Source organism: Vipera ursinii (assembly GCF_947247035.1).
Source record: "Vipera ursinii genome assembly, chromosome: 3".
Lineage (NCBI taxonomy): Eukaryota > Metazoa > Chordata > Lepidosauria > Squamata > Viperidae > Vipera > Vipera ursinii.
Window position 1 is genome coordinate 106,818,991 of NC_139516.1, and position 17,330 is coordinate 106,836,320.

Consider the following 17,330-nt stretch of genomic DNA (forward strand, 5'->3'; position numbering starts at 1 on the left):
TATTTTTTTACATGAGAAAAAATAGAATCAAATGTCTAAATGTAATTAACTTTGAGAAAATCTTAACGAGTAAGAATGTCTTGAATATTGTGGGAAAAAACAAATGTAAACAAGAACTGTAAACGGGATCTATGATGAGGCAACCAGAATGACTAGATAGAAAAGAAATATTATATTGATGTGATTATTATTTGCGGAAATATTAGAAAAAATATATATTCAATTGTTATCTATCAAAACAATAAGAATTGTATTAACTTAAGGTTGGTAAAAGAGAACATTATGGGAAGAAGAAGAAATCAAGTAAAGCTATTATGTGGATTATAGATCATAGAAACCAACTGTTAGCGAATGTTTTTTAAATGTAAACCCAGACAACACACTGTTTACCAAATATTAAGGTAACCATGTTAAAAAATGAATAAAATATATTATATAAAAAAAGGAAACGCGTGCATGCTTATCTGTATGAGAGTGCAAATTATTTCAATAATGTTTCTTTATGAATACCAATCTTGGTATCAGATTGCACAGAGAATTTTTTATATTCAGCCAAAGAGCAATGCAATGGGACATTGCTTGATGGAGATGCTTCAATCCCAATCTCTGAAGTGGGGCTACAGAAAGAAGAAATGAGCCTGCTCAGGGCTTCTGAGATGGTCTCCTTGCATTGTTCAACTGCTTTGGTTTAATCGAAACATTTTCCACAGAAGACTATTAAAGCCAGTCCAGTAGGTGCTTCCGAATGAGTTGACAGCATCACTCTGGTACCTAAATGAGGGGCTCCATGTTTTGTCAAGCCACCCTGAAGGAGTGCTTGTCAAAGGATTTATCAAGACCAAGAGACCCTTCAAGACTTTGCACATGCCCACACCAGCAGTGCTTGAAAATGTTCTGCAGCAGGGCCACTTTTTGTTCTGCACTGGGAGCCATCATATTCTATACATTGGACCATATTGTGTAATGTCTATTACTCAGCAAAAATATACCGCATCTTTAGTTCATTTGAGATTCTCATTGTAAGTCCATCTTACAATTTTACTAGGTATTGCTCGGCTTTCATCATTTCCCAGCATGACTTCACAACCCCCCCCCCAAAAAAAGGCTAAACATTTTGGGGAGGAAATAAGCAATATTCATTATGCAAGTCAATGCCTGTAATAAAGATTTGATTCAGCAATATTCATTTTTGAAAAGCATCATTCTGGAACTTATGAAACCCTGATTAAGCCCATTGCAAGGTATGAAATGAAAAGAAAGAATGCAAATCTCACTCACCACATTGGCAATAGCCATCCTTGCCCTGTGGAGCATATTTGAAGCACTGTCAATTAGCCCCTCTGTGTTTTCCACCTGGCCCTGAGCTTGCTCAGCCAGGTTTTCTGTCTGTTTCACTGTATTCTGGATGTTCCTCAGCCGACCAAGTTGACTAGAAAGTGTTCTGTTAATTTCCTGCAGACGATCCATCAACCCCTGGTCGACATCTGGAATGAACAAAGGAACAAAAAATCACACAAAGAAATGGGCAAATACAAGTTTATTATCCCATGTTTTTATCACTAATTGATTTTATGAAATGAGAGAATGGACACCTCTTGTCCAACAGAAAAGTGACATAAATCCAATGAATAAATACAACAATGAAAGGAGATTATGAACTTCTTTAAGGTTTTGCTGGGATTTGCCAAAATCATGACCATAGAAAATATGAAATACTGAGCATAGATTTTTACATAGGAGCTTCACAAAATGACCTTTCATCTCTAGAACAGTATGAGTTTTGTACGTCTTCAGAGGAGAGAATTCTCCACTAGGATCAAATACAGCACACCAGATAATTCAGTAAGAAATGTTCCACTGTTGTTGTTTTTTTTTTCAATTTAGCTCTTCTGTAAAGTTTTTCACTTATCTCAAACACAAATCAAGTTAAATGTATCTGCTAACATACATGACCTTTTCTTTCCTTTTTCTTTTCTGAATGACACAGTATAGTTTTAAAATAACTAGAAGTAAAAATTTTAGGTTTTGTGGGCTTAATAATATTCTAAGAAGCACCACTGATATACATAAACAAGAAACTGAGAAGAAAACCTGCTCAACTTTGTTTCTATTGCTCAGACTTTAGGACTGAAGTATTCCTCTAATCCTTTATTTCAAAGTACAGTGGGTATTAGTATATAGGCATGCATTTGATTTATCAGTTCCCACTTTCTCTGTGATGAGAGACATTTGAAAAGCTCAAGATAAATCTCTCTTTTGTGACTGAATCTTTGGATCATAAAGTTCGAAAATGGCCTTTAAACATATAATATAATAGTTTAATTTAAATTTAATCTAATACAATACTTTATAATATAATCATTAAAATGTAAAATGCAGTTCCAACTATTAGTACTATCTCTAACATGGAGGCTTCTTTCTTCAGTGTTACTATCAAAACTATACCTCTTCTCCCACAATGGAAGAATGTACGACGATGATGATGATGAAGAAGAAATCTGCAGAGGGCGAAACTTTCATTAGACTAAATACAATCACTATATTTATGGCTGATTGGGAAGCCTTTATATTTTGCGTGAAACAAGAAAAAAAAGCAAAAGCAATCATGATTTGTGGTTCTGATTCTGAAAAAAACTGGATAACAGAAAAAACTGAGCAAATAAATTGGAAAATTCTAATTCTTTCTGTCTCTCTTTCTGCACTTTTCCTTTTCTTCTTTCTTCCTTTGCTTTTTTAATTATTAGTTTTTGTCAGGGTTTTTGTTTTTTTGAAAAACATTTATATATAAACACATATACACATAGGAATTGATTGCTTCTGAAATATATTATAGGCTGCTAAATGCTATAATTCAATTAACTGAAGATTGCTAACCTACCTTTGATACTTTGGGCATCTCGAAGTAAATTCATGACTTCTCTTTCAGCTTCTTTCAGTCTATCTTCAAAAGCCTGGTCAGTTATAACGTCATCACCTGTTCCTATGTTAGCTATAAGATTTTCCAGATCGCGCAGCCTCCCCCGTTGCTCCTCAACCTGAACAAATGAGACAACAGGAAACAACAAATCAATAAGACAAGTACACAGGTTTAGAAGGCTCCAGATTAAAAAAAAGGATGAACAAAAAGATGCTGAAAATATGCAAAGTGGCTCAGGGAAGAATATACAGATTCCTGGAGCTGTTATAATGTAGCTTTTGTATTATTCCGGTTGCTGCTGTTGCTTTTAAGTAGGCAACATTATATTTTTTGCCAGTAGTACATTTCTGTGCCAAGCACAAATGCATATCCTATTAATTTTCCCCATTATAAAAATAGGTAACCTCTAAATTGGCAAAATTAGCTATAAACTGGCAAATTTTGTTATCGGTATGACCTTATCTTTCACCAATCTGTAACATGCAGGACATTCTTGACAACCAGGCCAGGATCGATTGTAGAAGTAGTTTTCTTCACACTGGTCACAGCGGACTCCCACAAAGCCTTCTCTGCACTCACAGTGACCCTCTTCTTTGCACTGAAGGGAACGGGAACCTTCTGGGTTACAGTCACAAGCTGAGGGAACACAAGGCATTTAAATAATGGTTAGGGAAGAAGCACACGAAAAAAGAACAATCTGAAAAATCTTTTAATCTTGGGATATCTATAAGACCAATGAATTAACCTCTTTCAAAAGTCAATGGATTGGTGCTACTACTACACTATGCCCTTTAGCTACTAGGAAAATCTTTTCATTGCTCACTTTTACCTGTTAAATGGAAGCCAGAAATTGTATATATAGTACAGGTAGTCCTCAATGTACAACAGTTCATTTAGTCACTGTTCAAAGTTACAACAGCAGTGAAAAAGTGACTTATGACCATTTTTCACACTTATGACCATTACTGCCTCTCCATGATCACATGATCAAAATTCAGATGTTTGGCAACTAACATTATGGAATCAACTGCCGGTTGAGCTCCGGATGGCATCGGACCTTCGCTCCTTCCGGCGCGGGCTAAAGACCCACTTATTTGAACTAGCTGGTCTGGCCTGATGGGGAACATTAGGGTTTTTTAATGGGTTTTTTACTGTTTTTATTGTTATTATATTTTAATTGGGCATTTGTTTAATTTCTTTTTAATTTTTGTATTGTTATTTATATATGCCCTGTTAACCGCCCTGAGTCCTTCGGGAGAAGGGCGGTATACAAATTGAATTATTATTATTATTATTATTATTATTAATAATAATAATAATAATAATAATAATAATAATAATAATAATATTTATGACGGTTGCAGTGTCCTGGGGTCACGTGATTACCTTTTGCGACATTCTGACAAGCAAAGCCAGATTCATTTAACAATCATGTCACTAACTTAAGAACTGCAGGGGTTCACTTAACAACTGTGGCAAGGAAAGTCATAATATGGGGCAAAATTCACTTAGCAACAGAAATTTGGGGCTCAATTGCAGTCATAAGTTAAGGACTACCTATTTATGGTTCCAGATCTTCTGAAAGACAAAGTGGAACAAGGAAAGATTCTCTGATGTTGTTGTTGTGAACACAGCTTTCTGAAGCAACAATGATAGAAAGCAGTCTTTAAGTGAATCACCACAGGTTGAAAAATCACCTGACCTAGGTATGAGTCAGTTGTCAACCATCTGAATTTTGATCACATGATCATGGGGATGCTACAAAGTTCGTTAAGTGTGGAAAACAGTCACAAGTCACTTTTTTCAGTGCCATTGTTACTTAGAACGGCCACTAAATCAACTGTTGTAAGTGGAGGACTACCTGTACTCACATGAAGGAGAGGTTTATTATATCATCCTGCCCAAAACAGCTTTGGCACAGGAACTCACAAAATTTCTATCCAGTCTACTCTGCTAGTTTGGACTTTGTAGCAGTTGCTGTCCTAAAATATCTTGTGGAAATATAGTCGAAGAAGTCTCCCATATGACATGCCAAGAAAATAACAGCAGTGAGGGATCCTGTCTAACCCTGATGGCTCATTTTTTTTATCCTGTCTGATTCACTATTCTATCATGAATATAGACTTACCATGAGTTACTTTACAACAATGATGCAGCAAATATATCTGTAAATAGTCTGATTCAATGCGTCATACCTTTCCTACCTAGCCTCGGTTAGGGCGTGCCTCTCAGTGACTTTCAAATATATCTACATCTTTATCTATATATCTGCTAGTCAGAAATGCAAGATTCATTTCCTTTAAGGGACTGCGTTTGAAGAAATTTAACAGAGTACTTATACAGGTGTCCTCGACTTACAACCACAACTGAATCCAAAATTTCTCTTGCTAAGTGAGACAGTTGTTAACTGAATTTTGCCCCATTTGATGACCTTTCTTGCCACAGTTGTTAAACAAATCGCTGAAGTTGTTAAATCAGTCACACGGCTGTTAAGTGAATCAGGCTTCCCCATTGACTTTGCTGATCAGAAGTTCGCAAAAGGGGATCGCATGACCCTGGGACGCTGCAACCGTCATAAATATGAACCACTTGCCAAGCATCTGAATGTAAATCACATGACCCTGGGGATGCTGCAACGGTCATCAGTGTGAAAAACAGTCGTAAGATCCCTTTTTTCAGTGCCAAGCAAAGTCAATGGGGAAGCCAGATTTGCTTAACAACGTGATTCACTTAACAACTGCAGTGATTTGCTGAACAACTATGGCATAAAATGGGGCAAAACTCATTTAACAACTGCCTTGCTTAGCGATGGAAATTTTGGGCTCAGTTATGGTCTGACAAAAGCAAATGTTTGCTCTACATTTTTGTTGTGTAATGTTCACATTCAGAGTTATATTTGCTACTGCTGTAATTTGTATTAGTGGTCCAAATGCCAGCTCCACTTACAAACCAGGGTATGTGACTTAAGACTCAAAAGATTATGCTTCAATTAGTTTTCCCTCTTCCCATTTTGCATCAAATGACACCAGGCTGTATCCCAACAACATTTCAAACTGCCCTTACAGTTTTCCATCAATAAGTTTATGACACAGAACAACGGTAACTCCTCAAAAGGAGAAGAAGGAAGTAGGGTAATTATTTTGGAGATGACAAAAGAGAAAGCACTTGGCATTCCCAAAGCCAACTCTGGTCTATACGTCCCCCTTTGCAGGAAACTAGTGTTATATATGAAGTGGATCTATTCATCCAAGACTAATTTATTTATTTTTTTAAAGTAAGGAAATGGTGAGGATTAAATAAATAGGCATGTATGTCCTAAATTTTACACTTTCCACGTTCTCAATCCGAGTTAGTAGCTAAAGGCCACATTCCGCAGCAACAGCGTAGGAGTGTAAGAGCCAAAAAACAGGTCAGTTCTGGAACAAAATTCAGGGCAAGTGTTTATGACAAGAAGCAGCAGATGGTCTACTAGTATATCTGAATGCCCTAGAGACAGAAAGCAAGACTCATATAACTGCAAAAACATCCTTGTTGGATTTGAAATGAGAAAACATGCAAGAAGCAGACAAAGGGGGGGGAGAATTAAACCTCTTGTGATGTCCAAGTCTAAGGAAACACTAATGGCAATAAACATATTCTCCATACAGAGCAACAGAGATGAAAAACAAATGGATGAGGAAGGATTGGGACAGGAAATGCATCTTCCCCACTCCCCTTACGTTTGCAGCCTTCAGGACCAAATCCAAAATGGTTGGCTTCACACCTCTCACAACGCTGGCCAGTAACGCCTGGCTGGCACTCGCATTGCCCAGTCTGAATGTCACAGTGGCCATTAGTGGAGCCCAGAGGATGGCAGTTACATCTAGTAGAGGAAGAACAATGCATACATCTCAATAGCAAGGAACAGAGGTAAGGAAACAAGACTTCATATGCCTGTCATTTTCTGATTTGACTAATATGTCATAAAAAACAAAACACATTGCCCAAAAGGATGAAAGTATGGGATGAAAGACAGATGTCATTTGCCTACACAATTGGTCAAAAGGGAATGCAGCACTCACGATAAACCTCCAATTAGAAAATATCTACTTTCTGTGAATTAAACCAGTTTCAGTAATGCAGTATTTGAGGAACAATGAAGACTTTTACATTTAAATTTAATGGACAATCAAATGGTTTTAACACAAGGTGCCTATTATAAAATAAAATAAGAACAATATATAGGTAGTTCTCGCTTTTGAAGTTACAAGGGAGTCCCCTCCGCCCAAAAAAGCTACTTATGACCTGGTTCTGAAATTTCAATAGCTGCATACAGTACACCCCAATGTTCACCTGACTGCATTTTTGGCTCATTGCAAAAGCTCACCTTTATGGCCAGTTGCAGTATTCAGCAGTCATGTGATCATGATATGTCCAATGATATAATCAGTGCAAAAAAGTGATAAAATCAGATCCACTCACATGGATGCCTTGATTTATGATGTCATGATTTATGGTTGTAAGTCAAAGACTATCTGTATTTGAACTAACTCTTAGTATCTTCTAAGCCTTGATAGAATTTTGAAAGCTTGTTTGGCATGAAATTTGAATTTCCTATCCTTCATTTTAGTCCAAAGTTTTTTGTTCCATATACAACCCTTCAGAAACATTATCTTCCTCTAAACTTGAAAATTGACACAGATAATGTAACTTCCTAGTTATATAATAAAATCTGAATCTCGTTATGGCTCTGGTCCTTTGCAAACAGGACAGTCTGACCGCTGTAGCTGCAATAAATAAATGAGAAAGCCTGATATTTGTTGTTATTTCCACTCTCTATTTGACAAAGCCAGATACATGGACTCCGGGGATGGTTAGATTGGATACAGGTTTTGAAGGACATCAGGGAGCGAGGACAGATTGCCTGATCCCCACAGGTCTCCCTTTCTGAAGTCAGCATTTAAAAATTGAAAAGACGTAGCCTCTAAGAAACTAAATTCTCAGATCGGTTCCTCTGCCCCCACTTTAATGTTGAAAGTTTCTCTGTCCTTAAAGAATAGTTCGCTTTCTGTTCTTTTCCTTTTAAATGATTTGCAAGTGAAGTAAGGTAAAGACGAAGACTCCTCAAGCAGACTTCAACTTCTGGGGATTTTGATGTCCATGCAGTTTTCTCAAGAAAGGGGTTTCCTATTGTGTTTTGGGATGCTTTTTCATCTCCTGGTCCATCCTGCCCCCTTGCTATTCAATCTAGCTTCCCATTCAAGCATCAGCCACACTGAACCCTGCTCAGCTTTTAGAGAACATCAAAGTTGGCTAGGTGCTGCCATCTGCTGCTGACTAATGGGAAGGTCCAACAACAAAAATAAATCAATAGTCAACGGCCACAGCAACTATCTTGTACGTTTGCACGCTGCTCAGTTGAAAGTGCTACACACAGTAGCAATCAGAAAAGAACTCTGCTTTATGGGATTAACAGTTTAAAATGCACCAGTGGCAGGAGAAGCAGAAATAACTGGGGAAGAAAGTGCACAAACATAATTTCATGTATTGAGGCTTCATTTCAGAAAAGGTAAGGCAGTATCGTTATTTTACGAAGGGGAGACTGACGGGGCAACCTGCTGGAGATGGCTTTCTTTAAAAGTCAATTTTCATAGCTGGTTTTAACGAAAGCGCCTCTATTCTTGGGAAACCTGGCTGATGCTGTCCCATCCTCCAGGCCACCAGTACTCAATTCCAGCATCAGCAAAGAAGAGCTCACCTTTCACAGCCACGCCCACTTTGCAGGTTGTAGAAACCTGGTTCGCAGGAGCTGCAGTCCCTCTCTGTGACATGTGAAAGGCATTCACACTGGCCTGTTACCTGATTGCAGCTTCTCTGTAAATTTGCTGTGCCATAAGGATTACAACTGCAAGCTACAAGAATAAAAGCAAGAAAGGCATCAGGACGGGATTTCCAACGAGAAGTAATTCAGAGGACAATTGCAGGAAGCCTAGGGGGCACTGCAATTCCCATTTTCACACTTTGAAAATAGGAACCCCTTTGAGTGCAAGAGGGTCATTAGGCAAAGGAAATGGAGAACCTCCAGTTTAGGTTTTAGTCTCTTTGCTCACCAAATATGTGCCTACGTATTGCAATGCATCTCAGTGGGATAAGAGAGAAAGAATACTTGGCACAAATTATAAACAAAGTGTTCCTCCAGGGATGGGGTGGGGGAACCATTTCTTCTGATCACATCACAAACAATGTATGAATACACAAGTTGACAAACATAAGCCCACTTTGGTCAAGCCTTTGGATGGAATAAGTGAATCCTCCACTCTTCTCCAGGTTCCAAAAGTTTCTGCAGGCATCGGTTGATGGACAGATGAGGATTTTAAATTATTTTCAGGGTGTAACTGAAACATCTTTCTAGTAGTCAATTTTCTGCATGGGGTATTTCAAATATTGAAAGATGCCTCAAAAGAAAAGTTAAGAGGATTGTTCTTTATTATATTTGCTCCTTTATATTAACATTAGATTCTAATACTAATTAGTTTAGAGGAAAGCTACCAAGATGGTGGGGAAGCCAAATTCTATGAGGAAGGGTAAAGGAATTATCTTTCATTCAGCAGACTCAGATTCCACCAAAGCTTCTGTGCAAACCCTACAGATATGCTAGACAGACAATTTATGTAAGCATAGCTCTATGAGAGCAGCTTCTGAAGGAAGGTCTCTGCTTGCTCTTAAGCTACTGTTGGGGGTGTGTCGTGGAGAAGAGCTTTCCTCCTGATGAAAGGGGCAGACTGATGTCCTAGAACAGGGCTCGGCAACCTAAAACACTCAAAGAGCCATTTGGACCTGTTTCTCACAGAAAACATTGGGAGCCACAAAACCCTTTTGACATCTAAAATAAAGATAACACCGCATATATCCTTTATTACCTTTATGCTATGTATAAAAAACTATAGTGTGTTGCATTTATGAAATCAATGAACTGCTACAAAGAAAACAAATGCTTATGCCAGACAAAGAGGAGAAAAAAACCTTTCTCCTTCATCCCAACAGGTGAAAACAATTTTAGTAGCTTATCTAGCATCTTTAAATACACCATAATTATCCCCATACCTCATCTCTTAAAGTGGTGTGTGTGTGTGTGTGTGTTTGTGTGTGTGTGTGTGTGTGTGTGTGTGTGTGTGAGAGAGAGAGAGAGAGAGAGAGAGAGAGAGAGAGAGAGAGAGAGAGAGAGAGAGAGAGAGAGAGATGCTGCTTTCTGCGGAGACGCAGCGCAAGGATAGGGAGCCCGCCCAATAAGCTTGTCGGAGAACAGTGTGAGGCAGAAGATCGGACACACACACACACACACACACACACACACACACACAGAGAGAGAGAGAGAGAGAGAGAGAGAGAGAGAGAGAGAGAGGGAGAGAGGGAGAGAGAGAGAGAGAGAAGGGAAGCACAAGTGCCTCTCTCTGTCTCTGTCTGCAAATGGTGGAGGAGGACTGGGAGCCGCAGTAGAAGGCTGAAAGAGCCGCGGGTTGCAGACCTGTGTTCTAGAAGATCATTGGACTGTGACAAAGGCATTACTAACTGAGAAAAATCCACCTACCTTTGCACTTATCCTCCGGATTCTGAGCTAAGGGATTCCCAAAGAAGCCATCTTTGCATCGGTCACAGTAGAAACCAGCTGTGTTATAAATACACTTCAAACATTCTCCTGTCAAGCGGTTGCAATTTCCAACTGCGTTGGGATCAATGTTGTCACTGCATTGGCAGAGGCGGCAGAGCCTGACAGGGCCATTTTGGCCAAGAGGGTCTCCAAAATAACCATCATCACACAGCTCACACCTTTTACCTGCAGGCCCAGGAAACAGGTATATTAGAACATGCAAAAATAAATAAATAAATACTGTAATCCATGCAAAAAATGGGTAAGGCAGGAAAAGTAGCTGAGAAATTATGGAAAACTTCAATTTTTCAGTCCCAACAGTGAAATCAAGGGATAAATGCTTACAGAACTGTAACCAATATGGGCTGACTGAAAAGGACAGACTTCAAGGAATGCCAAGGCTTCCCGAAACAGTACAGGTAGTCCTTGACTTACAACCACAATTGAGCCCCAAAATTATGTTGCTAAATGAGTCAGTTGTTAATTGAGTTTTGCCCCCTTTTATGACCTTTCTTGCCACAGTGAATCACTGCAGTTGTTAAGTTAGTAACACGGTTAAGAGAATCTACCCCATTGACTTTTGTTCAGAAGGTCGCAAAAGTTGATCACATGAACCCAGGACACTCCAACACTCATAAATATGAGTCAGTTGCCAAGTATCTGAAATTGCTCACATGACCATGGAGATGATGCAATGCAAAGTTGTGAAAAATGGTCATCAGTCACTTTTTTTCAGTGCATTTGTAATATTGAATGATCACTAAATGAACTGTTGTAAATCAAGGACTACCTGTAATTGAAAAACCCAATAAATAAGCTTGCTCATTAAAAATACAGCTCAATGAGGGCTCAGTATCCTTAAGAGCAGACATGTCAAACACAAGGCCCGGGGACTGGATCTGGCCCGCAAAGTGGTTTCATGTGGCCCACAAAGCCATCCTGGAAACAGTGAGGGAACGTCCCCCGCTGCCCAGGCACCCTTGACACGAACGATGTAGAGCTGGCCATGCCCATCCAGTAGGCCACACGCACTCCAGCCACGCCTACCCAGTAGGCCGTGCCCACCCGGGTCCCCAAGGGCAACTGCAATGCTGATGCAGCTCTCAATGAAATTGAGTTTGACACCCCTGCTTAAGAGGCATTATGTACTGTCAAAAAAGTGAAACAGAAGATGACAACAAGGCGTAATGTCAGTTGGATTAGAAGTGCTTTAAAGTTCCTTCCAGACCTATGATTCTATATTCTAGGAATGACTAGAACCCTGAAGGAATCTTTCCCAAGACGTGCTTATTTGTTATTCAGATCTTTTTGTACAGAGACAGAAGCACAATTTGGCTTACCAGTTATACACCAATTATAACAACAACAAAGGAAGAGAAGAAAGAAGCTTGTCCAAAGCCAATGAAAACACTTAGGAAATAAGGATTACATTTTCCATTCATAAATACAATATTTTAACCAGACGCTTTGGAAATAATGCTCCAATTATTAAAACACCCACTGCAAAGCACCAAAAATGACCATTGAGGCAGTCCAGACATAAAAACTCTCCTCTGTAGTTTCATGAAATGACTACATTGCAACCTTTTTTAACAAGACTTAACTTGGGCAGCCACTAGATAAGTTGCTCATTTTCTAGCAATAGCTATGTCTTGCAATAATTACTTGGCATCTTCCTTCCATTATTAATTGGTTCAAATTGGTTTCCCTGTATTTTAAGTTTTGTATCTGTGTTTATTGGTCTGAAGATGGCGATGGCAAAAAGAAATAGAAGGAAATGCTGAGTAATAAAATACAGAAATACAGGAAGTTTCTTTTAAAAACTATTCTTACTGATAACGGGAAGGGAAGGGAAGAGACGGGAGTGACAAACTAACATGCGATATGGATTTCAAGTGACATGCAGAAGCTGCATAGAACAACCAATAAATTTATTGCTGTTTGAAAATGGGAATGTACTTACTTTGACCAAGCTATAGCTGGTAACAAATTCCAGACATAAGTAGCAGAGCAAAAACAAAGAAAAGGCAAAAAGAACATAAACCATCATCTGACAAGAAGAAACATTAGAAGAATGGAAAGATCAAAGGCTAAATGGAAACCAGAGTTTAACAACACAATTCAGTAACTTTTCAAAGGAACATCCTTAAACAACCTTTTCCCAACCTGGGCATTCTCCAAATGTGCAGACATCAACTTCTAGAATTTCTGAGCTAGCAGACCTACTGCTGATAATTTGGATAGCTGGAAAAGTGCCAAATTTGGGAAAATCTGGGATATAAGAAACGAGACTTAATAGCAACATTAAGAGGGAAAACCACAATTCATTTGATAATCTAAGAGGGAGGCAAAAATATTTCGGGAATAAGTACATAAAAAGAGAACCAATTTATCATATACTTAGTAGGATGCTTTTTGCTCTACATCAGGGGCCCCTAACCCCCGGTCCGTGGACCACACTGGTCTGCAGCATGCCAACAACCGGTCCGCACAAACAAGCAAAGCCCTATCCATGGGATGCAGGCAGCACACAAAATCACGCCCCCTCTGGTCCATAAAAAACCTTTCTCCACAGAACTGGTCCCTGGTACCCAAAAGTTTGGGACCCGCTGTTTTACATCATAGAATATTTATCCTAATGGGTTCCAAATATGCATTAGGTTACATGAATTTTTCCACTTTTTAAAAAGGTTTTCTTTACAGAAAGTGCAAAATGGGATCATTTATAGATTGAGATCACCCATTTAAAGTTGTGAAAAGTGTAAGAATGCACTAAGCTCTAAATGCCACCTTTCTATAAAATCCGTAGCTTCTAGGTTATGGTAATGGTTATCTACCGTAGCAATCGATAGGAGAGATAAAAAAAAGAGAAACAAAGAGCCTTCAGAGAAATCAGGATTTAGGCCTGAAGCACGACTGTTCAGACTGATAAGAAAAAATAAAATAAAGAACACTGGACACACCCTCAATAAATCCAGCATTCAGAAATGCACAGCAAAGTTTATTTTGTATTTACTTTTACCAGTCAGACAAGTTGGGTCATGGACAGACACTCTGTGCAACCATCTGAAAGCTGCCTCCTCCAAGAGTGACACATTTGCCAAGATTGGCCAATTTCTTTATTCCTTGGGGTCAATTCTGACATTGTTCAGTCATTAAAAAGAAAAGAAAAAGGAGTGTAATTTCTTCCACCAGCTGTAATGGTGATTGGGTCCAAGCATTTACTGAGCCCATTTTTAAAATGCTATTTTTCTTATGCTTTCCTGGAAACCTGCCATACATGTTTTTGAAACTGAGCTTTTCTATTTTAATGGGCCGAAGGTTGATTTCTGTACTGAACGGGTAACCAGGGTCAACAAATGAAATTCTGCTGGGGAAATAAATTCTTTGCCCTAGGAAAGGGAGAGAGGGAGGGAGGAAGGGAGGGAGGGAGGGAGGGAGGGAGGGAGGGAGGAAGGAAGGAAGGAAGGAAGGAAGGAAGGAAGGAAGGAAGGAAGGAAGGAAGGAAGGAAGGAAGGGGGGCAAGAGTTGTTATTAACATCACTGCCTCATCCAGTAATTTGAGTTAGGATTGCCTAAAGAAACTGGGCAATGTTCCTATTTTTATGTTTTTGACCAGATGATTGCCCTAGCTCCAAGGCTGTCATAGGAATTGCATTTCCAGAATGATCGATCCAGATATTGCCATTTCCATCATTACTCAAATAATTCTCCTTTGCTTGTTTGTTGAATAAAAATGAGATTCAGTATGGTTGAATTTTGGAAACATTTGCTGAAAAAAACATAGAACAAATTCATAAGACTACTTTCTCTTTGTATCCCCACTCTCAATTACTCCTCTATCCAGCAGTGCAACAGAGATTGCCAAAGCTGCGCCTTCATAATGAGAATTCAACAAGAGCATACCTGTGGTTCCAGCTGGACAACTGGTACAGACCACTTCCTTGGTCTTGGGAACTACAGCACAGCTTGACCCCCCGGGACAGGGACATGGCTGGCAATCTGAGGAGGTAGCTGTGGTGGCATCACCATAGTAACCATCACTGCACTTCTCACAGTGAGGACCTGCAGTGTTATCTCTGCAGTCACATGCTCCTGGGGGTAAAGAGAGGAAAGCTTATCATCCAGAGGCTGAAACTCTAGGGAAGCTATCTCATAGGAGATTCTCCTGAGGTTGCACAATACCCTGTTTTAGAGGCAGACAAGGGAAAGGTGTAGATAAAGCAACATGCTTTTATGCGTAAAAGAATGGAACATGACATTTAAATACTAAAATAAAGAATATTAGATTAGGGCATTCATTTAAGGTGAGTCTAGGTCAAGGGTATCAAACTGCCGGCCCAGGGGTCAGATGCGTCATCGCCCATCCTATTGCCAGCAATGGTGAAAAAGCTCCATACGTTACACGACGTCATGTGACATTGCAAGTTTGACATGTCTAGTCTACGTCAATGTTTCTCAACCTTGGCAACTTGAAGATGTGTGGATTTCAACTCCCAGAATTCCCTCACCAGGTGAAGTCCATTTATCTTTAAGATATCAAGGTTGAGTAGCACTAATCTAGATAATCATTACATTCAAGACATCAAAGAGCAAACAAAACCTAACACCAACAGTGTCCCCCATGATTCTTTTTACCAGATTCAGGGTTGCAGGTTTCACTGTGCCCATTGCAGAAACATGGCACACAAGGACTATAGGGTCCGAGATTTGGAGTCTCCCTTCTGTAGCCCTGGGCACAGAGTTCACAGAACTGCCCCAAGTATCCTGCGGGACACACACAATTCTCCACCCAAGTTGCTGGTGTTCCAGGCCCAGGGTGAGCGCTCACGATAGTAACATCATCCAAATACCCAGCACCTGAAGAAAAAAATAATAAAGATGAGTAAGATGTACAGAAGTTGTTGATAGCCTCCATAACACAGTAAAGCAGCTCCACTGCTTCCAGACAAGGCACACAAAAGTACAGAACTGGATTTGTTTAGAGTTTCCAGCCATAGCCACAAGTTATTTTTTCTACTAGTTTTCCCATTTGCATTGTTTTCTGACTGGCTGATATGAAAGAAGAGAAAAGAGTTCCATGAAGCAACATCTCAAGTGTCACCAATAACCTTCTTTTACTATTCACAGCATTTTCTCCCATATTTTTAAATTGATATCTGGGAAGGGAGCAGAGAGTCTGTCTTGTGGGTTTCAACTTGACATAAGCCCCCAATTGGTTGGTATATCTCATTTCTATGTCTTAGGAATCCAGGATTGCTAGTGATTTATAATCTTAACAACATAAACAGAGCATTTAAACATGCACATGTGCACACACACAATAAAATACAATTACAGAACAACTAAACATTAAGAAAACCAAGATAATGGCATCCGGCCCTCTCAATTCCTGGCAAATAGATGGGGAAGAAATGGAGGTAGTGACAAATTTTATTTTCCTGGGCTCCAAGATCACTGCAGACAGGGACTGCAGCCAAGAAATTAAAAGACGTTTGCTTCTGGGGAGGAAAGCCATGGCAAATTTAGACAGCACACTAAAAAGCAGAGACATCACCCTGCCAACAAAAGTGTGTATAGTCAAGGCTATGGTCTTCCCAGTTGCAATGTATGGCAGTGAAAGTTGGACCATAAGAAAGGCTGAGCAGCAAAGAATTGAGGTCTTTGAACTATGGTGCTGGAGAAGACTCCTGCAAGTCCCTTGGACTGCAAGGCGATCAAACCTGTCAATCCTAGAGGAGATCAACCCTGACTGCTCTTTAGAAGGCCAGATCCTGAAGTTGAAACTCAAGTACTTTGGCCACCTAATGAGAAGGAAGGACTCACTGGAGAAGAGTCTAATGCTGGGAAAGGTTGAGGGCAAGAGAAGAAGGGAACGACAGAGAATGAAGTGGCTGGATGGAGTCACTGAAGCAGTAGGTGTGAGCCTAAATGGACTCCAGAAGATGGTAGAGGACAGGAAGGCCTGGAGGAACATTGTCCATGGGGTCGCGATGGGTCGGATACGACTTCGCAGCTAACAACAACAACAATAGAACAACACTTCTGTCATAATTTAAATCATCAAGTACATTTATCCAGCATCAGGTAAAACTTATTTCCAAGACCCTAAGGAATAATTGTGCATTCCTAATACTTTGGCTGCTTTGTTCTTCTTTGTGTCAGAATTAGAGATGATTGGGGTTGCATGTCAAAATGTATCTTCCGCACTGGTCAAAAAGTTGTATGGCAAAAATATTGTATTAAAAATCATTGGGGGTCTTTTTGATTGTTAAAACATTGGATTTACAGGTCATGCTTGCACCCTGCCAAGTGTGCTACTCTAATGTGCTGCTTCAATGTTTTAACTAACCAGTGTAGTCTGTTGCCTTAGGAAAAGGATTCGAGGAGATTCACTTAGTTCCCATTCAACACAATGATATACTTCCATCCAAGACATTTTGTGAACTTATTAACATTCAAGCATTAACACCCAGGCAAAGGTTATTTTCTAACAAATGAACCACATGCTATAATAATTTCTTGGTCTGGAGCCAAGGTGAGGAAGAGGACCCTGGCTGTCTTCCTTTACTCACTGGATTAGCCCTTCCTTTGCCTCAATCATGGTTTTGCCTTAGATAGCAACAAAAGGGAATTATGATGCTGGGTCCCCTCATAATCAATCAAGACTTATCAATCCACCCCAATTTATAGTTTTAAATCAAAGATTTTGGAATATTCTATTCTTGTTTTTTTTTTTAAAAAAAAAATCACAATATAATTATAATTAGAAAGGAAAGAGAGGTA

The 17,330-nt window shown here is 39.4% G+C and overlaps 2 protein-coding genes across 2 annotated transcripts in view; one reads left to right on the forward strand and one right to left on the reverse strand.

The window, feature by feature from the left end:
- Positions 1–17,330, forward strand: part of NCF2 (neutrophil cytosolic factor 2) — a 518,710-nt gene that overhangs the window by 378,838 nt on the left and 122,542 nt on the right. The gene's annotated exons all lie outside the window — the stretch shown is intronic.
- LAMC1 (laminin subunit gamma 1) overlaps positions 1–17,330 on the reverse strand; it is a 141,686-nt gene that overhangs the window by 19,910 nt on the left and 104,446 nt on the right. The window contains exons 12-19 of the mRNA XM_083359065.1: positions 15,183–15,404; positions 14,451–14,639; positions 10,485–10,730; positions 8,655–8,808; positions 6,637–6,779; positions 3,375–3,553; positions 2,879–3,035; positions 1,279–1,484 (exon numbers count right to left, since the gene is read on the reverse strand). Coding sequence (XP_083215191.1) covers positions 1,279–1,484; positions 2,879–3,035; positions 3,375–3,553; positions 6,637–6,779; positions 8,655–8,808; positions 10,485–10,730; positions 14,451–14,639; positions 15,183–15,404 — 1,496 coding nt within the window. The remainder of the gene's footprint in view (positions 1–1,278; positions 1,485–2,878; positions 3,036–3,374; positions 3,554–6,636; positions 6,780–8,654; positions 8,809–10,484; positions 10,731–14,450; positions 14,640–15,182; positions 15,405–17,330) is intronic.